The 26,454-nt window shown below is 41.2% G+C and overlaps 1 protein-coding gene and 1 long non-coding RNA gene across 2 annotated transcripts in view; both read left to right on the top strand.

Annotated features, from left to right (window-relative positions):
• Positions 1 to 26,454, top strand: part of LOC135083440 (uncharacterized) — a 262,840-nt gene that overhangs the window by 129,810 nt on the left and 106,576 nt on the right. The gene's annotated exons all lie outside the window — the stretch shown is intronic.
• LOC135083157 (SH3 domain-binding protein 1-like) lies at positions 1,943 to 25,461 on the top strand. Its single transcript, XM_063977892.1, has 5 exons — positions 1,943 to 2,157; positions 17,697 to 17,872; positions 22,689 to 22,847; positions 24,737 to 24,883; positions 25,458 to 25,461. Exons 1-5 carry the CDS (start codon positions 2,131 to 2,133, stop codon positions 25,459 to 25,461), a joined length of 513 nt encoding a protein of 170 aa, XP_063833962.1. The 5' UTR covers positions 1,943 to 2,130.

Here is a 26,454-nt window from a genome sequence, read left to right as displayed (position 1 = left end):
TCCTGGACGCTATAACTCCAGAACGCACGAACCGATTTCCACGGTTTTGCATTCGTTGGAAAGGTCTCGGGCTCCGTGAGGTTTATAGCGAAGAAAATTCAGGAAAATGTAACTAACGAAATTCCACGCGGGCGAAGCCGCGGGCGGAAAGCTAGTAGGTAATATTAATTTTCTTCAGTCCAACTATCTTAGTCCGGATAGTTCAAACGCAGAGCGCTATCTACCGTAGCATGTTTGAAATAGCTTTTTCGAAAAACCGCACTAGATGTCGTTACTAGTCTTGAAAGTCAAATAAATCGCTTGTTTTTCATGTGGTTTCATGAGTCTACGAAATCTGAGCACATTGAGTCTTTGCTATTTTATGGGCTGTATTGTACTTAAAGATGTTACTTTTTCCAGGTTTCCTAAATACTACAGATACGTTTAATTATTATTTATGTCGCAAGTGCATACTAATACTACGATATCGTAAATGTAGCGTAATGATGGTAATGATGCAAAAAGTCAGTACATTTAATAACAAGCGAAGTTTGTCAGCATACCGCAGAGATAATTCATTAATTATTCAAAGTGATTCTTGTTCAGTGGTAGTTAGTGATCTCAACAACCAGTTTTAAACAAGAAATTAAAACAAAAATATTTTGAATGAAAGAAAAAATCAAGAGAAAGAAAAGTAAGTATATCTTCCAATTTTGTATGCTATTTTTTATAAAACCTACTAAACTATAAGATAAGGCAACAAACAACCATGATGTGGGTCACATTAATGAATCTACTATGAATGTTTAGTGGGCTTGAGTTTTCTGCGACTCTACTTAAAAAGGGATGTTATGGATATGAAGTTTCGGCTATGGATACGGTTACGGATATTAGAATAATATTATACCTGTTTCGGTTACGGTTACGGATAGTAAATAATTTCAGATTATCCGAAAGTTTCGGATAATTTCGGTTACGGATATTAGAATTTTAAAAAGGTAAAATTCAAATAGCAAGATTCTGCGCAGCCTACATAGCCACTTTATGTACTAAATATTTAAAATATTAAGATTTAGACTCCGCCTTTATCCGAAACTTTTGAATCGGTTACGGTTGCGGATATTTCTTTATTTCTGATATCCGATAGTTTCGGTTACGGTTACGCATATCCATAACATCCCCGCTTAAAATTTCGCCCAGTTTTGTGGCTCGTGCTCAATCCCAGCAGTGGACTGCTTGGACAGACGAATGTTTCGTGCGCATCGGCGCCTGCAGAAGTGTGCCGCCGGAACTAGACGCGGCCTTGCCCGCGGGCGCGGTGGACATCGCATAGAGTGCCTCACATAGTAGCCGATGTATTGTCCTAGTTAGCAGCGAGTCCTTTTCATTTCTGATTAGAATTCCTATAGCCTCTTCAAGGGTGTTTATCTATAAAGCCACTAGCGGCCGCCCGCGACTTCGTACGCGTCGATCCCGTTTTACCCCCTTCCCGCTTTTCTGTTGAATTTTTTCCTGAATTTTCTTTGCTATAAACCTCACGGAGCCCGAGACCTTTCCAACGAATGCAAAACCGTGGAAATCGGTTCGTGCGTTCTGGAGTTATAGCGTCAGGGAGGAAAACCCGACTTATTTTTATATAGTAGATGAGATGCAATAATATAGTAGGAGAGTCTGAGATGTCTATATGCTTCAGTAGGTGAGGGAGAACTGATAAACACAGATTCAAAGTCAAAAACTGTTGCGAGCTTGTGCAAATAATTGTAGATTCATGTAGCCTTACATTGGATAATTGGAAAGAAAATTACAGAAGCTAGTTGCCTCACAATTTTTACGCTCGACAGTTACTTTGGAGAAATAACATGAAATTATCTTTATCACATAATTTTCCGTCATTATAGCCGCTCTATGTGATGTCCTCTTTCCGAATCGACACAATATCCCGTTCTTTCTCCGAGGCCCGCTACAGTGCAGCGCAGGCGCATCGTGAAGCCGCACGCAATCTACGCCTTTGCCTAAAGTCTTTAAAAAAAATCCGCGCCACCAAAAAGGCGCGATTCGAAAGTTTTCATTTGTTTTTTTTTTCTTTTTGTCCTAAATGGTCAGGTGAATTGTGACATTGGCCAGGTGTGTGATATTGAAACTGAAGTGAAAATGGCGCAGAATTTAATTATTTATTTGGTAAGTCTCCATCTCATTTTTTACTTACTTTTCTTCCGGGTAACTGAATATTATGAATGAAAATAAGATAAATAATTATGCTGTTATAATAATTATACGTAGTTTCCTACATGTGTAGAGAAAGACTGGAATAATTGAAATATTAGATGGAAATAAAATGCAGATTCAAATCAATTGACGTTCTAGCATACTTTGCTGAAAATATTTAATTAGCATTATATTTAACACTCATTAAATGAATTTCATTCTAAGAAAAAAATATACCCAATGTAATGAGTTAAACAGAATTTGAATTTAATGTCGTTTTAGCATATTTTCTAATTCTGCACATTCTTTAAAAAATCTCGTATAATATTTTCTTGATTTTTTTAAGATGCTCCACAGAACACACAATCATAACCCCTGAGTGAAACAATAGAATCACCCCTGAGTGAAATTTTGATTTATTTATATGGGTATACCAAGACCAGGCCAGGCAGTCTTCATGGTTGAATGCCCCCTCATGCTTGAACATGAGATACCTATCTTTCAAGAATCATCGATTTAATTACCTAGCAATTTTATTTTTTTTACTTTGAGGTTGTACTAGATATAAAACAATCCATAAGGAAGGACTGTTATAAATTACCGTTACCGTTACGTATCGTTTCATAAACAACTTTTACGTCAAGTACAAAATAAATCAGTATTATTTAAAAGATCTTCACTAAACTAGTAACATAATTTGACCTAAAGTAGGTACCTAGGTTAGGCAGGTACACTTAAATCTACGTTATGAAGTTAACGAAATTCAGATAACGAACCGGATCTCGAGTTGGGCCCAACTGCTAACCCCATTGGCCGCTCGTGCCCCAAATGCTGTCAAACGTTTGTAAAACGATCAAGAAATAACTGGACCACGAATAACTTGCGTAGAAAGTAACGCGGCGATTAGCGCCGCACAACAATAAATATAAAAACAAAATAATGCGCTGTTTATTGACATACCAGCGATCGTTTCTACGAAATGTAAGCTGCTCTAACGAGTGCTCGTTGTTACAATTTATAAGGTGTTTTGATTGATGAAGACAACTTCACTGCTCGCAAAACTTAATCAAATAGATTAGAGTCTAATATCGTCTAATCATTAGACGATATTATTTCTATGATATACGGCCTATTAGTAAATTATTTTATAATCTATAGCCTTCCCTTCATTAGCTTCCATAGCCTCTGGCATAGATTGAAATTATCGGTGTGGAATACCGCTATCATCATTTGCACATCCTTTTTCTATTGCACGTAGTAAATAAAAGCATTAATATTTATTGTCTTCACGAATTCACTTAAACTAACAAAGCAATCAGTTGTTGTCAGTTTGGTTGGTATATGACGTTTAATAGTACTGTAACCCCTCATCAATAAAAACTCTATTAAAATTCTCAAACATAACTTGCCATATTACAGCATCATCATTTTTAAAACTTGGAAATACCAAATCGCATAAATAGCATGAAGAATTCAAAGCCGTTACGAGCATAGGCCTAGAAATTCACGAATCGCTGTAGGACGAGCGCAGACGCAGCTCGCAGGTGGAATGCGATCGGCACCGTTCCGATCGGTGCCGTTACGATGAATATTCCATGATCTCCTATCGAGCGATCGATGTTTATAACACGAGTAAATACTATCTTTAACGTAAACCGATACACGGTCTCGCTTGAGGCGGCCCAGTAGGGATGGCAGTCGCTGCGACTGACTCTAACGTTTGAAATACGCTGGCATTGATTGCCAGATGAGGAAGAGCTTTTGAGGCATCTGATTTAAATTAACTTAATTGATAATGAAGATGATCCATTATGAATGAACTGATTAAATGTCATGTCGAGTCTTTCCATCGACCAATCATAGCAAAAAAGTAATGTTATGTGAACACCCTTAACCATAATTTGTGATACTGATAACAAAATGCTCTGGTAACTAGAGGAAGTGCTACGTTCATGATGGCTTATTAAATATGAAGAACTCAGGTATTTTACCTCTTTAATAAGGTAATCAGAATTTCAAATGCGACTTGTCGTTTTAACCGGCTGCCTCAAATCAAAACCTGGAAGTAATCTAAAATTTTCCTTCGCTTTGAAGCTCGTATTTATATGGTTCTGCAAAACAGTTTGTGTTCCCAATATAGGTGAACAGTGCAATAAATTGCTACACTTTCTCGCTCCGCTGCCATATCTCCGAGGCGGATTAGGGTCAGACTCGCCGGTGCAGAGACACAATGGCAGACCTCCTTTTGCAAATAAAGCCAATGTTTGGGCGGAATGTCAAACATTTGGCCAATGCGGTGATTATCCTCGATTCCCATATTTGCCAGATCTTAAATTTTCGATTTAGGATTCACAAAAGCTCACCGTAATTTAGACCGTAATGACAATTTGATGAGGCTCATGTCAACAAATACATATACATAGATGGTACATTGAGCTCAGTTACTTGTTAGGTAGATAAAGTATTGAATGGAGTAAGTTTTTTGTGTTGGTGGTGATCAAAATTATTGAACTTTTGATCTCTTCAACAATCTGCTTATAATATTGGATCCATTCATATACATTCAGTTTGAGTGATGTGCAAAATACACTCAGCGGCACGGAATTTGGCCCAAGCCTAAACACCCAGATAATAGGCCAAATAGGTGTTGTATACCTAAGTTTCGTGTGACATGTTAACAGGACATTTGTTTTAGTTAATTTAAGAGGCTATATTCATAAAAAAATGCGTCTGTTTAACTTTTTTGACTCTAGAAACGTATTTCGTTGTTGGAGCGTAAAGAGTACGGGTAAGTTTAAATTCGATATTGAATGTTGTAAGGGTTTGGCGTTTTGTTTTTTGTTTTTAAATTAATCTTAAGGTTATTCTCGATTTCATAATTTGAGAATAATGCCCATTACTCCAGCTCAAGTTGCTCAAATAATGTTGCTTAGAAGTCAAGGGCGTATGCAGCGGGAGATGGCTGAAACTTTCAATTTATGGCATACAAACTTAAGATACACGTTAAAAAGGCATAACCAGACCGCCTTTTACACAAGAAGACCAAGAAGTGGGGAATTAAGGTGTATGTCAGCGCGCGATGACCCGATAATCGTGCTTGCAATATCAAGAAATCGGGTTCTCACTACGTTTGACATTCGCCAGCGTTTACAAACAGCAAGCCCAGTGAATGTCAGTGAGCACACAATAAGAAGGAAGATGGAGGATCATAACCTGCATACTCGAAGACCAGCTTGAGGATCAGAACTTCTACGATACCTTCGCGAAGTGCGACTTACGTTTTCTAGAGAACATGCAAATTGTACGTTAGACTAATGGAGTAGACTTTTTATGAAAACTGTCTGTTTGCGTATTAATTCTTCTCCGCACCTTCTCTATACACTTCCACGGCCGTCTGGAGCTCTTAAGGTGACTCTGCAATCATCGATACATAGAACTTTACTCCATCAGCCTTGCGTCCAATTTGCATGTTCTCTAGAAAACGTAAGTCGCACTTCGCGAAGGTATCTGGGAAGTTCTGGTCCTCAAGCTGGTCTTCGAGTATGCAGGTTATGATCCTCCATCATTCTTCTTATTGTGTGCTTACTGACATTCACTGGGCTTGCTGTTTGTAAACGCTGGCGTATCTCAAACGTAGTGAGAACCCGATTTCTTGATATTGCAAGCACGATAATCGGATCATCGCGCGCTGACATACACCTTAATTCCCCACTTCTTGGTCTTCTTGTGTAAAAGACGGCCTGGTTATGCCTTTTTAACGTGTATCTTAAGTTTGTATGCCATAAATTGAAAGTTTCAGCCATCTCCCGCTGCATACGCCCTTGACTTCTAAGCAACACTATTTGAGCAACTTGAGCTGCTGGAGTAATGGGCATTATTCTCAAATTATGGAATCGAGAATAACCCTAAGATTAATTTAAAAACAAAAACAAAACGCCAAACCCTTACAACATTCAATATCGAATTTAAACTTACCCGTACTCTTTACGCTCCAACAACGAAATACGTTTCTAGAGTCAAAAAAGTTAAACAGACGCATTTTTTTATGAATATAGCCTCTTAAATTAACAAAAACAAATGTCCTGTTAACGTTTCACACGAAACTTAGGTATACAATACCTATTTGGCCTCATATCTGGTTGTTTAGGCTTGGGCCAAATTCCGTGCCGCTGAGTGTAGATGTCCTTATTTGATAAATCATGTGTAGTGAAAAGAAGCAACAGCTGTTCCCCAATCAAGCCACGATCGTATCTAAATTTAGTCGATCGGCGCGCGCGCAATGCGGTCAACGGCCGGCCCACTGACCGGGTGAAGGCCGCTAACGGGACCGTGACGTCACGGGCAGATTAAATCACCTTCGTTGTCTGTGCACAGGTCACGCACAGGTGCAGTCGTGGTTTGCTCCAGTTTTTTTTTTAGTCACGAAAATGAGCCATCTGCTGTACCGACACATTTGAATCAACTCGAAGTAACTTATTGCAAACTTTAGTAGTCACGGAACTCTATTCTTCGGTATTTGTTTCTTTGTTACATTGACTCGGAAAACTAGGCATGTGGTTTCAATCTTTGATTCTTACTACTAGTACTTCAAAATGTTGAAGCAGCATGTAGTCACTTATGGCTCCACCACTTCTCAGTAAATTCTCTGTTCTCTTTCGTTCAATTCTGAGGGCAAGTGATAAACAAAGGAATTCTACGTTTACTCTATCTATCTGTTTCTCCGTCATTTCCCCTAGTAAATCATGAAACCCTGATTGAACACTTAAGTGGAATCACTCTGACCTTAGTTTACCCAAACTCGTTTCCAGCTTGTTGTGGAGTTGACGAACGATCTGTTAGAACACGTAGCTTCCTCCTGCCGTCCCCGCTGGCGACAGTAAAATATGCAACGAACAAAATACTAATCGTCTTGCCCTCGAAGTACGGATAGCATCTCAACCTACCAATGACCAATTTCCTCAATTGATTCTTAGAGTTATGCTAAAGAAATAAAGTTTAAAATTACTTGCGGAATGTTATCCATCTGATGAGTATAAGGAACTACATGAACACGAGGAACACGACAGTGCTTAACGCCGAGGGCGTATTTCAGACCTAAGTAGTCGCAAACCAATTAAGCTGCGTAAAGTTTGCTTCCGTCCGTGCTGCAAGCGACTTACTGCAGCCCGTCTAATGATTAACGAACATAAAACACGAACAAATTCGTCGTAAAATATAGGAATCTAGACTTAAATTAATTCGGTATAAGTTTAGCTTAACCTGTAGCCCCGCAAAGCTGTTCGACAAAGACATGTGTCTGTAAAAACCCAAAGCAAAGTGTGCCGGCGCCATATACGGTTTAGTGTTGTCTGATTAATCATCTTGTTATATCGAAAGACGTTTAATTAAACGGCGAAATTTGTTATTCACACGAGAAGAAAAGGAAGAACCCTTCTTTTCCTCACTCTATCTTATCAGTCTATTTTTCTGTATTTCTCTTGTAGAGTGTGTATCATAGTGCGATGTCTTTACATGTCCATGAACTTGTTAAACTTTACGTTTATGAATTGAGGTTTCATTGAAGATACATAAAATATATCAACTTTATCGATAATTTAGACTATAGTTCATTAATATTCAAAATCAACACACAGCCAAGTGGTGTGTTGTTGCTGTATCTTATTTACTTGCCTATAAGTAGTCACGTCTATTTATTGTGCAAGTTACACCAACTATTGCTTGGTGACTTGGACCATCGTATTCAGTGTCATTTCGATGCCATCTAAGAACAAGGTTTGTTTACTTGTTCACACCCACATCACAAAACGCTCAACATAGTCATCGACATTTAGTGGAAAACACTACCGATTCATATTCCTGCAACACTACTCTGGTATGACCACGCCCCTGACCGCCTACTTTCGTCCGGTAAAACCAGACGGAGCTTTCAAAGCTCTTTGTTTTGATCCTGGAGTGAAAGCGAACTGAGACAAAAGTGTAACATAAAGATGCCAACGTAAACGTCACCATCATACGTACGTATGTACGAAGTAAGTAAAAGACAGTGAGCATAAATAGGTTTAAAGTGGAAATGACAAGGGTCAGTTACACTACAATTATCATCATTATCTTTGGGGGATGAAATTGTATTAATTATCTGCACTCTTACTACGGTATTGTAAGCGATCGAGAGTCGATTCTCATAAAAAGTGGTTACACAGCGTCAATCATGGCTTGTCAGACTATTATTCAGATTTACAGGCACAAACGTATACCCAACGCTAGGCCTTCATAGTTTAGGTACTTTATCATACGACCAATAATAATTGTTGTTCCTCGCGAGCATTTGGGGCTTCTTATTCTTCTTCTGCCTCCTCGCCTTATCACGTTACGCGAAGTCTGTTTTTCCCCCCTTTCCGTCATTTGATTCTATCTTGAACGTCTTGTCGTGGTGTCCCAACACTTCTTGGACATATGTAATCCAGATTTAATTTGTCATTCAGATTTGAGTCAAGTCAGCTTTTAATTTTTGCAAGCCAGTGAATTGATAAATCAATATGCGCAAGATGGACGACAACTGACGGATGGACTAGATCTCAACGTAACGCACTCGTCTCAGCAATACGTCGCGCCACGCTCTGGTTCCCGCCGCCATAACGGTGCGCCTGCGCCGTGCACTCAGCGCGAGCGTCATAAAGCCCATGGTGAAGTCATTACGAAAGTAAAATGGCCGCACGAGCCAACTTTATTGTTTGCCAGTAGGCCTAGGATGCGCGCCGCGATAAGCTTTTATCACGTCAATTTATCGATTTTACGCGATAAGCCCACACGTTTGTCGTCTAAAATAGCGCATTATAGTCCCCCTCGTGTCTGATACTACAAATGATCACGTCTGCGAAGTAAATTTTGCTATTTTCATTGCAAACTGAGGCAGCATTATCCGTTTCAGTATTATGTTTTTATAACACGTAGTAAGACACGTTGGAGCAGTGCTCAATACTAAAACTAATTCTGGCTTTACATACAAACACACTTTCAAAAGTGCCTAATAACTACTGATTTAAAATAACCTATTGGAGTACTAACGATTAAGCCCACATAGACATTATTTACTTGAATTACAACAAACGTACTCGTATCGACCTTTTAGGTATTTACATCAAATGAATGCTCACAGTTCCCGAGTCACTATATCTCATAAACCTTTATTGAAAATGGTCCCGTTAAAGTTTACAAAAGAAAGTGTGAGAATATGTGACGTTCGGGTCATTAGTAGACAAACATTATTTGAAGAATAACTGGATACAGTCACGTTTTTTTTTTTTTTTTTTTTTTTTTTTTTTTTTTTTTTTATCCACAACGATTTAGTTACACCATAAGTGTTTTATTATTGATCTTATACCAAACATTTTTAAAGATTTTCCATTATATCCATCGGTTGTTATTGGAGTTGTAATCACGAAAGTCACTAATTTTATTAAGAAATAGAGGACTTAATAGTTCAATCACAACTCTCAATTTAGACTATTCTTCTGATAAAATTCATCCGGATTCAAAGACTATAAGATATCTCCGGAACCACTCAACCCTCACTGGTCAGATTTCATTGCATCCCAAACTGCAGATCCTGGCAAAACAGGAGTTGCAATTATGGGATAGGAAATTGGGATTATTCCCATATAACCAGTGATCTTACCGCTTCATAGTGCGTTATGGCGGCGCGTGCGCAGCCGGTGACATACGCGGCGGGAATATAAAGGAACAGTTAAGTTGAGCAAGTGTCGCCGCGCAGGGTCATGGGAACTGCGCATAACAGGATCTTTGGAAACATGCCATGTAGAGCAACGGCCATGGTTTACCGGTCAAGTTCTCGCTTGTTTTGTCCGTGTTATTTCGACTTCTGAACTAGTAAATATGAAGATTCTATTTCTGTAAAGATTCAGCGAAATCTTATATGTCGTCTTCTATCAACAATCCCAAAAAAATGGCATACTTGATTGAGGTATGTGGTTCCCACTAACGTAACTTGGTGACATTCGGTGAAACTGCATTTCTTGTGTTATCGATGCACATTACATCTTTTAACCGAGGAGCCTAAACATTTTTAGCATGATGGAGGGATAATCCGGTTTTATAATCAACTGTAGCGATGATGGAATTTTGTTGATCAAAAACTAATATTGCACAAAAATTTCTTTCTCGTTTGGCTTGTCCCAAATAAAAATTAAATTAAGCGATTCCATTTAAAGATATTCAAAAACACATAAATTCCGTAAAATATTAACAACGTCAAGAACACAAAATGATGGTAATTTACCATAAATTCCGCAACTGGTTTTGAAATATTTGTGAACGGTTCTGAACCACCCACATACCGTATCATGGTAGTTGGGTGCCAACCACCGGGACGATCTCAATGAGACAATCGGGACACTTATCAAAACCACACAAGGTTCATATTCCAATGAATTCTCGGCTAAATTGAAATGTAGGCGTTTCACAAAACTTAAGGCAATTTTCTTGTGATGACATTAAAGTTGGGAAATGTAGTGAAAGTATTATGTTTATGGAAACGGTTTCTAAGTCGTGCCGTGTCTGTTAAATTTCTCATTAAATTCAATTGACGGACATTATTATAATGATATCGTTAAAACACCCTTCAAGATCTCGTTGCAACGAAATGAGTTTGCAAATGTTCATAGAAGTAACATTAACTTCCTGCAGGGTGTGGGATTATAATTTCCACTGTGGTATGGTGTTGCCATACATCCCGGATTATTTGTAGGTTCGAATCCCAAATAACTAGCTTTCGATATAGGGACGACGAGCATGGATGGGCATCTTTCTTCGGGTTAGGCTAGTTTTAGTGTCACGCAGACCTATCAGTGCGGATCGCTCCGCACAGCCGATCTGTATGAACTGCTAGGGAGCGTAGCGGTTCCTCCGGACCGCATTACTCTAAAACCAGCCTTAACATAAGCATTGAAGCATTTGAACACAAATATACTGCAAAGTTGTTGCTCGCTTTAATGCTTTAATGTAGTCATAATTTAAAACAATTTGACCATAGCCGGCAGGCAAAAAGAAACAGCGGTAAGTGAAAACAGATACACCAATTTCTTTTGATGTCAGCCGAAAATTGCTGTAATTCGGCTGTCAAATTACGCGGACTACGTGAATGAAATGACACCTGTGGTTTGTAGACGTACCACAACTAAGAGAAGTTCAGAAAACTCACTACTGAGCCCTCCTCGCTCGTTAGAAAGATGAACTTTTCATTGAAAACTACGGAAAGTTCGATAGAAATCTTCACACTGGTGCAGACCTTCTTGGTGTTCATTGAACCTAATTTGGAGTTTCAAAAGTCTTAACATAAGACATTGTGCCTTAAATAAAACTCCTTAGAGTTGTTGGACTGACTGCAAATTATTATGTATCTCCAAGTGCGTATCGTTTCCCGCAGCTGCGGTAATTGGCGCTAACAGTAAACGGCCCCGTAACGAGCTGATGGGCAAATAATAGCACGTAAGCGCTCTAATTGAGTGAAGCCTCTACAGGTGGTACTACTATCAGTACGCAGAAATACTTTCATTCCTCTCTGGACTTAGATGATGGGCATTTTATTGGACTGTTTGAGGTCACAAAAAAAATTGACGAATCTATATTTATAAAAGCGAATGGTCTCTGACTGTCTCACTCATCACGAAATTTCAGAAACTACAAGTGCTAGGAGTCTCAAATTTTGCATAGGGGTTCCTTTTAGAACGTAGGTGCTCATTGAGACGGGATTTTGCAAAATTAAATGGCATCCACGTGTACGTGTACGAAGTCACAGGCGGCCGCTAGTTGAATTATTTTAAACTTTATCTTTTTCAATGATGACGTCGTGAATCTAGATTGGTAAAGGCTAATTCCGTGGCATTCCAGTTTTACGGGAAACGGGATGTTCGCGTAAACGTTATTATTAAAACACTTAAACTACTAAACGGGATAGTGCAAAAAACTTGCATGAATCAGTGCCTTTGTAGGTAGTTTAATAAAGAGGAGTGAGAGTGATGTCAAAGACAAAGCAATTATAATTTTGCAGTTTAAAAAACACGCAATTTCGCAAACAACTAGCACATAAACTTAATTAACTAGGTTTTTACACTTCTTCTCTACTATATAAAGTATTTTGTTAGTATGTTCTACATTTTAATTCATTGTTTTTGTCTGGCCGCGTCGTAAATGCTAATAGCTATGAATAGTGTGGCACGGACACTTGACTCTCCACAAATTACATTTTACACTGAGTGACAAGGAAAGTGATGAAAGTTGGAGCAAATAGAGGTCATTGCAGCATCGCAAGTTAGGCCCACATCTCGTTAAAGATGTTTTATTTACTTTTTGTTCAAAATATGTAAAAGGAATAATGCCTTCTTTTCATTTGGAGTTGGAGGATATTCTTATTCTGTGCATTTTCCCATTTCATTTGGGTTCGGCCCTCCTCCTAAAAAGACACTAAGACAGACTGTCTGGACTGTTTGTTATCTAGTACTAATTTATCGCAAACCTCTCTGTAGTTTCCATTTTTTCTTAGCTTTGTATCTGTAGTTGTAGATCTCTTAGGACTCCTAGACACATAATATTGGATTATCTTGTTCGTATCCATTCCTCAAAGGGTAAAAAGCTTACGACATATCAAAGCGAAATTAATACTTAAGTTGAGTACGGACTGGTGCTGACGTGAGCTATTTATCAAGACCGAGAGTTTTATCTTGGTTTAGTCTCAGATGTGTTAAAGCTACCTTAGGATATCCGATTTATTAAGATTAGGAAGATTTAATGAAGGCTACTGACAACGCCATTCTTGTGGCGGAGTTTTGGGCTGACGCTATGTAGGTTTGTTTTCGACATGACAAGAAGAAGAAGAAGGATATCCGATCTTCCTTTATGCCTAGTTGGAAATAACTTTTAACGTGCCTCCCAAAGCGCGGATGTGCGTCTTATAGAGACGTATGTAATTCCCTTATATGCCGCGGTATGCAGGTCATCGCGCGCGGTAACGGTTCGCGCGTCACGCGGCGCGGGCACCGGCGCCATTCAACTGTTATGATACCGAGCGGGTGGAAAATCTGGAAAATGTATCGTTATTCGAGCTGGAAATATTCGCTATTAGCTTTTGCCCGCGGCTTCACCCGTGAAATTTAGTTTGTTATAGATCGTCATAAATGTATAGCCTTCTAGCGGCCGCCCGCGACTTCGTTGGCGTGGACCTCGTTTTACCCCCGTTAGATATCATGTTGATAGATTGCGTTTCACGGCATGAATATTTACGAATGTCAAAAACAGTAGTTTGTCCAGCGCTGTAGATTTTAACCAATAACGATAGATGGCGTTTTTTAGCCGTCTTATTTATTTATTGAAATTAATTTGTCACATATCGTCATAAATTATAGCCTATATGTTATTCTGGGTTATAAAGAGTAATACTGTAAAGTTTCATCCAAATCCGTTCAGTAGTTTTTGCGTGAAAGAGTAACAAACATCCATCCAGACATCCAACTTTCGCATTTATAATATTAGTAGGATAACTGTTGATTTTAGATTATTGTGAGAGAGACAAAGTGACCGACATAGCTCGCAAAATTGCTAAAATCAAGTGGCAGTGGGCGGGGCACATAGCTCGTAGAGACGATGGCCGTTGGGGCAGAAAAGTTCTCGAGTGGCGACCACGGGCTGGAAGACGTAGCGTGGGCAGGCCTCCTACTAGGTGGACCGACGATCTGGTGAAGGTCGCGGGAAGAGCCTGGATGCTGGCAGCGCAGGACCATTCATTGTGGAAAACCTTGGAGGAGGTCTTGTCCAGCAGTGGACGTCATTCGGCTGAAACGAACGAACGAGAGATACTTTTATTGGTATGATTTGTACGGCTTGTTCATCGAGAATAAAAACGTCGATTAAAAAGTATCAGAATTTACCAAAATTGACTCAATCAGTGCCTGAGGTATGGGTCAAACTTCAGCATCAGATTTGTATGATCGGTGAGTCAGTCAGTCAGTAAGTGACAAAATTAAGAAACTTTGACCCGTTATAATTCTTAAACTACTGGTTCAAATTGAATGAAATTTGAAATATATCGTGTCTTTACAATGCCTGCATGGATACTGAAAATTCAGTCTTCTAGTTTTATCCACAATCATGTCAGATGTCAATGTTACCCCTCCCGAGCCACTCCCTACCTCAAGCACTGAATAAGTTAAGCACTAGAACTATAGTAGTAAGTGAGATGTTAACTGTCATACTAATTGAACATTATTACAAACGCGAATAAATCATAAAATAATGATTTATTACATTAAAAAGGCGGACTATTGATCATGAACGTTTCCGAATTACAAACGAACCAAATCACGGATGTCCGGCAGTGCCTGGCACTAGTAGGTATAGTTATGTTGTTTCGATCAATATTAACAAAATTACAATTTATGAAGAAATAGTAAATTAGAAAAATGTATTGCAACTGTTCATCAGAAATTAATTTTAATAAGCTTGTTAATTATAAACTATAGCTGCTTAATGTAATGCTTGAAAAATGAAATACTTATTAAAATATATGTATGGCAATCTATTCTAATGCTTTGTTTTTTAACTTAGATTTCAAAGCCATGCCAACATACATAAATATAAGTTGTAACTTGTAAATGCAGTATTTGAGATATTAACGCCCGTATTCACAAACATTACTGTGAGGTCTCACAGAGCGCGTGGACGCACAGGGTGACACACGAACCAATTACAGAGCTCTATTCAACGCTGTTTGATTTGCTGCTTCACTTAAGCAAGCATCGTTTGTGAGTACTGGTGTTAGTCAGTCAATCAGTAATTTATTTACGGTGAAAATAACTAAACTCAGTATTTACTATATATATGTACACTTATTTACTACCTTGATTCAGATGTTGGGCAGCCGATAGCGAAGGTAACTAACTGCCCATACAAATTCTAGTCCGCGGCCCTGTTGCCTACAACGTCTGCACTTTATAGAGGAAACGATATAGCTTATAGCTAGACCTCAAATTGGTGCTAGCAAACGACGATATTTAATATGAGTTAGATAATGTACCATCCTAGACTGCATCCCACTTAACATCAGGTACGATTATGGTCAAATATCTGCCTTGTTGTGCAAAAAAAAAAGATTTCATATCGCTGACATAGAAAATACTGGTGACGAGTTTATCCCATATATGCCCAGACCTATCTCAGATCTCAGGTTTTAATGTAATTTGGCATGGTTACAAAACGTACCATTGGGTCGTTTTCATGCCTCTGTGCATAGCTGGGCACCGTTAATCAAATAGTTAACTTCGTTAATCGTTAAACCGTTAATAAAAAAATTAACTTCGTTAAACGTTAAAACGTTACGTTTCGCAAGTTTTAACGGAAGTTAACGTTAATCGTTAATCCGTTAACACATTGTCATGATAATAAAACGAAAAAAATAATTGTATGCAAGGTTCAAATAATTTCGAAAGCTTGTATCGCGCATGGAATTTATTCCTCTTTTATGTTTGCACTACAAGCTTTCGAAATTATTTGAACCTTGCATAAGTACAATATTTTTTTTCGTTTTAGTACAACTGCATTTCAGAATAAAAGCTTACACTTTTTAGTAGTATATCAATCTCAGAGCCTTGGTTCAATTACAATACAATTTAGCACCAAAGTGCTCGAAAAGACAAATCCAGCAAACCCAAACTTGATAAGTTTCCACCGTTTCGTTTAGGAATTCCTATGGCCACCTCCTGACTCCATCATCAGGACCCTGGACATCATCTAGTACTAAAGTGCTCAAAAAGACAAATCCAACGAACCCAAATTCGATGCGATGCCACCGTTTCATTTAGGAGTTCCTATGGCCACCTCATGACTCCATCATCAGACCAGCTCAATGGTACCATAACAGTGCATTGTCTTCGTACTTACATAATTATACCAAATTTCAGCTCAATCGGTTCAGGAAAACTGGTCTTAAAATTCAGTTGCAAGAGTTGTCCCACACATACTAAAGCCTGGTCCGTGAGCACGTATAATTTTGTCCAATGACCCCAAGCTACCAAAATTATACGTGCTCACGGACCAGGCTTTAACAAAGTGTCGTTAGTGATCTGGTTACAAAAACTGTTGTTTTGGCTTCTGGAAGTTCTGGAACCCCGAACGTACTTGTCAGAACGCGTTTTTCAGCGTGCCTGATATATCTTTTTGGTAAATAGTAGGTACTGGATTAACGATTAACGGACTTAGGATAATTTAACGGAAGTTAACGAGTCCGTTAACATTTTTTAAAGTTAACTTAAAAGTTAATCCGTTAATAGAAATGTTAACTTCGTTAATTAACGATTAACGGATTAACGAGTTAATGCCCAGCTATGCCTCTGTGCATATACAGGTTATATTGGATGAAAGTATCATCGCTTATATCGACCACATTTCATATTTATGATATAAAAGGTATCTTCTTCTTTCATTCATCGAAATTGATTTAGTAGTTTCAGGCGAGTCAACAGACAGAAAGTATTACATTCGCATATAACATTAAATAAGTACGAATGGAACGCTAAATGGAGTTGTTTACTAGTTATATTATATTGCGTTAGTAAAGTTTTTTGAACTGTAACAGTTCCCGCACACGACTTTGAATAACAAAAACATATTTTGGTATTTCGGTTAATCGTACAACGCACGAAATCAGAAAAAGAGAATGTTTGTATAACAAAGTATACAATGAATAAGTCATCAACCTGTGACTGAAATGATCTGTTGTATGTTCACATGTAGGGTAGCAGGAAGGCGCTGGATGCAGGCCGCTACCAACCGTGCGATGTGGAAGTCATTGGGGGAGGCCTATGTTCAGCAGTGGACGTCCTGTGGCTGAAATGATGATGATGTTCACCTAGACCTTCCCCATTAGCCAGTTGGAAGCAGCCTTCATCCAGCACTTTCCTGTCACCTTTTTAAAGTCCTCTATCCATCTTGTGGAAATAAACCAATATGAGGTATAGTTGTTGCAATTCACGAAGGCGAGTGAGCTTCACATGTGCGGTGGCTTGCTACTGTTCACGTTCAAAGTTTTGATAGACAGTACACTATCGTTATGTGGATGTACACGTACACACACAAGGAAAGCTCACTCGCCTTCGTGAATTGCAAGAACTATGAGCGCTTCATATTAGGGCGTTAGTAGCGCGACTGCAGCGCGGCAGCGGCGTTTTAATAATGTGAAGGCATGCATCCGCTGTCACATAGTATGAAATTTTCGGCAGCGCGTCTGTCGCGCGTTTGTCGCGCTGTTAAATCGCCTAAATGTGATGATTTATTACATTAAAAAGGCGGACTATTGATCATGATGAACGTTTCCGAATTACAAACGAACCAAGTCACGGATGTCCGGCAGTACCTACCTGGCACTAGTATAGTTATGTTGTTGCGCTCTATAGGTCTTCTATCTGTGAATATAAATAAATTCAATGCAACTTACCGATTCCTTCCAGGGGGTTCTCTCGCTGCTGCTATCAGCGGTGCTGCCGGAGCCGACCACAGCGCCGGCGCCGGCGCCGGTGCCGGCCGACGAGCCGGCGCCGCGAGCGGAAGACCCGGCGCCGGAGGAGGAGGACGCGCCCGAAGGCTACTACGCGTTCGTGGAGTCGCCCAACGCCACGCCGCCTAGGTAAGGCAAAGTCAGACATTTACTATAGGTCTAGCTTTAATGAGGGCTATCGTTTTAGCGCTCACCAGTTAGCGCCACTGTAGAGTAAGGTCCTGTCACTTGCTAGTAGCGAAGACAGTGGCACCAACTGGTGAGCGCTAAAGTGGTAGGAGGACTATCGTATTTGCACTCATCAAGATGGCGCCACTGTAGAGTAAGGTCCTGACAATCGCCAGGGGTGCCAACTGTTAAGTATAAATACGATAGCCCTCATTGAGTGAGCCTGAGGTATGGGAGCGGCACGGGAGGTTGTTTTTGAGACGTCAAACGTCAGCGATACTTTTGATTTCCTTCATATTTGTATCCTCTGTTATGTCATAATATGTTAATATCACATATCCATATCGCTAGACCTATAGCGTCCGAATTCTAACCTCCTTACTTTATTAGTTACACGTGCATTGAACAGTAATTTGAAGTGATGTTTGGTATGGAAAATATGTCATTTTAAATTAGTGTCCAACACGCTTATCTAAGTCAGTGCCTGAGCGGATTATAGATAAATTGGAGCGGCGCGGGAGGATTGACATTTGGCAAATTTTGTCGTGACAAAGCATGCAAATCTGAAGATCTGAAGTCTCGCTGACCCACCCTCACCGAAATCACCCTCACGTGCCCGTGCCTATAGTTGATCTAACTAAGCCTAGGCGCAGATCATCGATTTTTCGTCGGCCAATAGTTTAGCCGGGCAGTTGATCAGTATGGGCATGTATGGGAGTGCGCACATTACACCGATTTGATTTGGCCGATTCTTCATACAATTTAAAATCGGGCACAACTATCGGCCAACTAAAAATCGATGGTCTGCGCCTAGTCTAAGGCCCAGTACCTAATTCACTGGTACTGGATACTTGAGGCGTTAGGGGAGACCTAGGAGAGTTGTGACAGAGGTAGGTTGTGACAAGGACGATTTCTCCTTACTTAATATAGTTAGGAAGCTGGAAAAAATGCTTGTTTGTCGCTTTTAAGACGCTCTTCTTAACTAAGTACCTGCGGGCGGCGCACGAGGCACGGTTTCGTAAATATGACGTCTGTGTACAAAAAAATGCGAAAAGTAAGTTTTTCGTCAAAATTGTATTTCAATTTAAATCATGTTTTAGTATATGTGCACTGTTGTGTTATTTTTTCTCAAGTTGCATGGTTATTCAGGTCTCAAAATGTAGCACTGATATTTTGTATGCGCATCGTGTTTAGAAAATAAAAAATATTATTCGAACCAAGTCGTCATTTTAAACACCTAGGAGAGTTGTGACAGCCTGTCACAACTCTCCTAGTTTACTTAATTTTTCTGATGGGTCATTTCCACGATGTTTTTTAGATGTTTTTTTGTGTGTTAGTAGGTTCATAATTTGTTTAATTGCCTGCTGCTACTTTTTTGATTCTGAATACCTAATAACTATACATGAATGCCATATAGAGGAACTGCTTGCTGGAGTCGAAATATAGGACCTGGCTTATGAAGTGATTAGGTTAAAAACGGTTAAAGTTTAAGATACGCTGCGACCTCTTACAATCTAAACTTGTCAAGATATAATTATTAAGAAGAAATAGGCTTATCAAGTAAACCCAGAAGGCAAAGCTCCGTCTATGGATTATACCATCGCGACTATTTCATTTTTACAGAAGAGAAAGAAAATATATTAAGTGACTATATTAGCTAAAAATGTAATAAAAAAAATCCAGTGTCGTGGGAGAAAAATGAAAGCTGGAGAAATGTGGCTCAATCTGTGTAACGATATCCTATAACTATTTGTTTTAATTGTTACTAAAGGATGATTAAAGTACCTTTTTGCTAAAAAATCATATTTGATTGAGTATTATGGTATTTTTATATCTAATAGATGAAATACAATGCTGTCACAACTCACCTCGGTAGGTACCTGTCACAACTTACCTCGGTGCTAGGAGAGTTGTGACAGAGGGAGTGGTCTAAGATTTTGGTGATTTTCCTAGAAACCCTAATACTTTAGTTAACTTTGGTGATTGTTTTAAAAACAGAAGGAACGGCGTTACATTAATTTCTATGATTCATAGCTGTAGAATGTTTTTTGAGCGAGATATGGCCCCTAAAGTAAAAATTGTCACAACTCTCCTAGGTCTCCCCTACTTCCCGTATTCATAAACTGTTATGAATGAGTTAACGCCTCAAGTCATTGCCAAAATTAAAAGAAAGAGAGTAAAAGTAGTGCCGTGTACCCTCCGGCAAGAATAGGTTAATTAGTTGCCATCCATTCTCTTCATAACCATGAATGCTCTGAAGAGAATCGAAAGTACAGCACATCAATCAGTCCCATTTGTTATATGTTACCGCCATTTTACTCCGTCATACCACAGAATAATAATAAGTACTACGTACAGAAGTTTTACTTCGCGAAGGTATTTAAAAAAATGTATGCTCAATGTCATTAACAATATGGTGTAATTTAGCCTGTCTCAAGAGTCAAGCACCATTTTGTTGACAAACGTCAGTGATCGGCACTGCGCCGAAGCTATAGGGCTGACTTCGGTAAAATGATGTGACGTGAGGTGCCAAACTGCGGAAAATGGCGGAGGAAATACATGATTTAGGTAGCATGAATTATCATGAATAATAATATTAACTACTTATTTACCTCTCAGTGTCTTGAGGCAACTTAAATAGTACATTCTGTGTTTTTATTATTATTTAGGCAGTTAAATACTGCACAGTATTTAGTACACCATTTTCTTATTTTCTTCCATCATACACAAGAATACGCGTGCGTGAGTCAATGTTCGCTCGTACGTATATGAGGCCTTGTCGAATAGTATCCTGTAGGTGGGCCATCGTGCGTGTTTTGTTTTCGATGTAAACTCGCGGAGATGAACAGGTCTGGTCATACCCAAGCCGGTAGTAGTGATTTGTAGTTCAGCAGTTTGTTAACATTTAACTTTAACTGTTCTAAACAGCACACAAATTGCCCATAAGGAACCACACATGATTCGCTAGCTACCGCTCACCAATTACGTCATCACACTTAACTCTAAGTGGTCATCTCAAGTTGTAACAACAGAGAAAGTGCCAACTAAAGACAATTAGCCGCAACAAGTGGCGTCGATTGTTACTTTCTCTGACAACATTAAATCACAGAAACTTATGACAAATAAATAAACGGGCGATCGTGACGCGTTGATGTCTTTTATACGAGCAATGACTTTAATAGATTTCTCATTATCCCATTTAAAATAGGAATAAATTTCTGTAATTGAAGTACCGTTTAAAACAGAAGATAATTATTTGGAAGTAAGTGGTAATTGTAATTACACTTGATATAAAATATGATATAAAATAATTGATCGACAAACCCACAGTTAGGTACGTGTAACGGCATACGAATCAAATCACGCGCGTCGATACTGCACCAACTCTTTGCTTAGAGCACGCAACTAAGCAAAGCAATAATAATTGAAATTGAAAAAATTTATTGTCAGTCCGGGATCCATAATCGTCCATAATAATGCAATAATCGGGAAATTCGGAAAACTGTAGGCCCCTGTCATTTGTAAGACTTTTTAATTTAATATCAGCTAGTTGTTATTAACCTTCTGATAAGCAATTTTAGTATTGAAGCCGCCAGGAGAGAGTTCAAAACATGAATCATACTCGTACCATAACTAATATTTGTATAACATATAAAAAACGCTTGCTAGGTTTAGAGCGTTATTCGTAGATATTTTCGCATAACATTATTTATTTGTATTCATAACTTGAGTCTTGAGTTCAGAACTTGAAATCAATGCTTGGGGAATAGGAGCGACACAGGAGAGGTGACATCTTCTGACGTGACGGAGTATACAAGTCTAAAGTCCCTCACAAAAAACCCTCCCGTGCCGTGCCAATACCTCAAGCACTGACTTCAGCTATGTGCTTGACTTGTGACTACACAGATAAATAAATCAATAGCTATTTATAGTCCGGTCGCCGAGCACGTAGAATTTCGTCCAACGACCCTTGACTCGGCAACCGGACTTTAGAGGTATTTGCCTAGAACCGGGCTGGATACATTTCTGGACAGCCATATCTAGCCTTTGTGCAACGGGACTATTCTGAGCTCTCGTGCCCACCGCTGCAACTCCTGTGTAGCCAGGATCTACAGCTTGAACGCCAATAGAAAACCCAAGCAGTCCAGTAAAAATCAGGACAATCAAATTTGGCCCGGGGGAAAGTTAAACTGTCATTGAACCCACTCCTATGTTCTTCTGATTAATTTGAATCAGAACATACCTAGGAGGAGTTCGAAGTTAAGGTTCGACTTCCCTCCATTGCAACAACGGTTTAGTAACCTTTATCTAAATATATAAAAGGAGAAACTGACTGACTGACTGACAGATCAACGCACAGCCTAAACGGCTAAACGTAGGCACTTGAAATTTGGAAGGGACGTAGCTTAGGTACCGTAGAGGTGCACTAAGAAAGGAATTTCCGGAATTCCCACGGGAACGGGAATTAGCGGGAAAAACGGGATTCACGCGTACGAAGTCGCGGGCGGCCGCTAGTGAAAAGATATGCACCACGAGCCTTTGTACAAGCCTCGTGGAAGCGTCGTGGCCTTCCCCACCGTGGGCCACGGCATATGCTGTGGAGTCCCATTGCGATGGGCATCGCTGTTGCGACAGGATAGCACTGCTCAGTTCAGTTTTTATTTCCTTGCAATATTTATGTGCTATTTCTCTGTCCTTAACTGTGCCTTAACTAAGTGATGTTCATTGTAATAAATGTTTCTTTCTTTCTAACGAATTATTGTAATTATCCCCCCAGAGTGCGTCCGCCGCCCTACCGCAAGGTTGACGTGGAGTGCCCGGAGGCAGGCGACGCCAAGCCGCACGTCACCGCGCACAACCTCTGCGGAGACCTCAACCGAGGCGATATCCCGCGCAACCCCATGGGGCAGAGTCCTGACGGGGAGCCCTACCCCTTGTAAGTATCCACTACTAGAGCTATGATGGGGAGCCCTACCCCTTATGAGTATCTACTAAAGCCTGGTCCGTGAGCACGTAGAATCCCGTCCAATGACCCCAAGCTACCCATCCTTATCGCTCGCGCGCAATTATATTGCTGTCGCGACTGTGCGACGCGCGCCCGCAGTGATTGCGCGAGCGCGACAGCAACATAATTACGTGCGAGCGACAAGGATGGGCAGCTTGGGATCATTGGACAAAATTCTACGTGCTCACGGACCAGGCTTTACTAGTGACCGCGCACAACCTCTGCGGGGACCTCAACCGAGGGGACATCCCACGCAACCCCATGGGGCAGAGCCCGAACGGGGAGCCCTACCCCTTGTGAGTATCCGCTACTAGTAACCAGAGCCCCAATGGCGAGCCCTACCCCTTGTGAGTATCCACTACCAGTCACCGCGCACAACCTCTGCGGGGACCTCAACCGCGGCGACATCCCGCGCAACCCCATGGGGCAGAGTCCTGACGGGGAGCCCTACCCCTTGTGAGTATCCACTACCAGTCACCGCGCACAACCTCTGCGGGGACCTCAACCGCGGCGACATCCCGCGCAACCCCATGGGGCAGAGTCCTGACGGGGAGCCCTACCCCTTGTGAGTATCCACTACCAGTCACCGCGCACAATCTATGCGGAGACCTCAACCGCGGCGACATCCCGCGCAACCCCATGGGGCAGAGTCCTGACGGGGAGCCCTACCCCTTGTGAGTATCCACTACCAGTCACCGCGCACAATCTATGCGGAGACCTCAACCGCGGCGACATCCCGCGCAACCCCATGGGGCAGAGTCCTGACGGGGAGCCCTACCCCTTGTGAGTATCCACTACCAGTCACCGCGCACAATCTATGCGGAGACCTCAACCGCGGCGACATCCCGCGCAACCCCATGGGGCAGAGTCCTGACGGGGAGCCCTACCCCTTGTGAGTATCCACTACCAGTCACCGCGCACAATCTATGCGGAGACCTCAACCGCGGCGACATCCCGCGCAACCCCATGGGGCAGAGTCCTGACGGGGAGCCCTACCCCTTGTGAGTATCCACTACCAGTCACCGCGCACAATCTATGCGGAGACCTCAACCGCGGCGACATCCCGCGCAACCCCATGGGGCAGAGTCCTGACGGGGAGCCCTACCCCTTGTGAGTATCCACTACCAGTCACCGCGCACAATCTATGCGGAGACCTCAACCGCGGCGACATCCCGCGCAACCCCATGGGGCAGAGTCCTGACGGGGAGCCCTACCCCTTGTGAGTATCCACTACCAGTCACCGCGCACAATCTATGCGGAGACCTCAACCGCGGCGACATCCCGCGCAACCCCATGGGGCAGAGTCCTGACGGGGAGCCCTACCCCTTGTGAGTATCCACTAGTAGTCCATTAATACTGGGCTAAGGCGTTGACGGGGAACCCTACCCCTTGTGAGTATCCACTACTAGTGGTTTAAGTCCTGACGGGGAACTCTACTCTTTTTGAGTGAGTATACCACTTAGTTTCAACTCTATATGTAATCCACTGCTGGACAAAATCCTCCCCCACTGATTTCCACAACCAGTCCTACGCTGACTGCTTCCAAGACCTTCACTAGATCGTCGGTCCACTGACGGAGAAAGACCTGCCTACTCTGTTTTCTGATCCGTGGTCGCCACTCAAGAACTTTTCTGCCCTAACGTCCATGTGTTTTCAGTTTTTCGAGCTACTCGTATGTGGCCCGTCCACTGCCACTTAAGTTTGTCTATTCTGCGTATACCACTACTAATATTTTAATATTAGGCATCTATTTAATACAATAATATTTTAATCAGCAACGAGTATTTAAAAGTAAAAGTTAAAATATTAACCTTTTTTAGCGAACTGATCCGAAACCACACGCTGCGCTTCCTATCGCGCGCGCTGCCCGCTCTACGCAACGACGACTCGCTGCCGCGCGTCGCGCACCTGCCGCACGCGTCCGACGCGCCCGCGCCGCAGCAGCCGTTCGATGTCCAGAACAACAGGTGGGTTGCACCTTTATACCAGGTAAAATCACCCAGGTGAACAAAGTGGAATAAACCAAAGGATGTCCATTGCAGAACTCCCCCAATGATTTCCATAATAACCGGTTGGTAACGTAACGGCCTGCATCCAGCGCCTCCCTGCTACCTTTATGAGGTCGTCGGTCTACCTTGTACGCATACATCAAACGACAGAAATTTAACAGTTTTCGAATATAAAATAGTTGAGAAAAGAAAATCGGAGCAAAAAAGTGTCTATACCAAAAACAAACCTTCTCTCTCGCGCACAACGACGACTCGTTGCCGCGCGTTGCGCACCTGCCGCACGCATCCGACGCGCCCGCGCCGCAGCAGCCGTTCGACGTGCAGAACAACAGGTGGGCTTGTACCTTTATACACCATCATCATCCGTCCACTTGACCAATGAAAAAAGTCGCATCTGTACACCTGGGTGAATTAATTCCTAGGTGAACAAAGGCGACTGCTTTAGTCGCCTCAATTCGTCTGGGTGATATCACTTGGGTGAAATGGTTCCGAGGTAAATGAGGACATTAAAAAATCTACTTTGTTCACCCAGGTGAACAAAGTGGAATAAACCAAAGGACGTCCACTGCAGAACATAGGCCTCCCCCAATGATTTCCATAATGACCGGTTGGTAGCGGCCTGCATCCAGCGCCTTCCTGCTACCTTTATGAGGTCGTCGGTCCACCTTGTGGACGGACGTCCTACGCTTACATCAAACGACAGGCTTTCGAATATAAATTAGATAAAATATACCGATCTGCCCGCGCCGCAGCAGCAGTTCGAAGTGCAGTTCGAGGTGGGTTACCTTTATACATCAAACGACAGGTGTTTGACAGCATTCGACAATAAAATAGAGAAAAGAATATCGGCGCAAAATAAGGCTGTACCATTATAAAACAATCCTCCTGTCGCGCGCACTACGACGACTCGCTGCCGCGCGTCGCGCACCTGCCGCACGCGTCCGACGTGCCCGCGCCGCAGCAGCAGTTCGACGTGCAGAACAACAGGTGAACTTGAGGTTCGTGCTTGGTTCTCGAATATAATAAAAAAATACACCAAATTGATAACTTTGAAGACTATTTAGGGCGTGATCTATACCGATACTATTATGACCCTATCATTCCGGGTCGCCTGTAATAACCTCATTTATTATTCGGAACAAGAAATCAGCTTGAATTTTATCTTCATCATACGAGCCAAGCTTTACGCTTTTGACGGCTTTTCAACAAAAAAACTACTTTTTTTTATAGACATTCAAGGATGCCTAATATGGACGATTAAAACGCCGAACCTCTGATTTTTTTTATACACAACGAGGAAGCTCTTGGCCTGTATGGTAAGTGACGATATGGCCGAAAGTGGAAGCGATCATTTTTTTATTTAAAGTAAAATAAATATGTCGACTCCATCATCATTCCAGTGAGTGAGAGTGAAACTTCGTTAATAATATAGAAAGAAAGAAAAATTATTTATTTGACAACTAAAAAGTACAAAAACAATGAGGCGAAAAAAAAAAATGTTGCCAAAGAGGTCACCCACTCAGTATCAT

This window comes from Ostrinia nubilalis, chromosome 23 (genome assembly GCF_963855985.1).
Source record: "Ostrinia nubilalis chromosome 23, ilOstNubi1.1, whole genome shotgun sequence".
NCBI classification, from domain to species: domain Eukaryota; kingdom Metazoa; phylum Arthropoda; class Insecta; order Lepidoptera; family Crambidae; genus Ostrinia; species Ostrinia nubilalis.
The sequence above is the reverse complement of the archived record's forward strand: the minus strand, read 5'-3'. Positions and strand labels throughout refer to the sequence as shown.

Coding starts and splice junctions, on each gene's coding strand:
- LOC135083157 (XM_063977892.1), top strand. CDS start 2,131: ATGGCGCAGAATTTAATTATTTATTTG. Junction 17,873..22,688: donor CCCAACGCCACGCCGCCTAG/GTAAGGCAAAGT, acceptor TTATCCCCCCAG/AGTGCGTCCGCCGCCCTACC. Junction 22,848..24,736: donor GACGGGGAGCCCTACCCCTT/GTAAGTATCCAC, acceptor AACCTTTTTTAG/CGAACTGATCCGAAACCACA.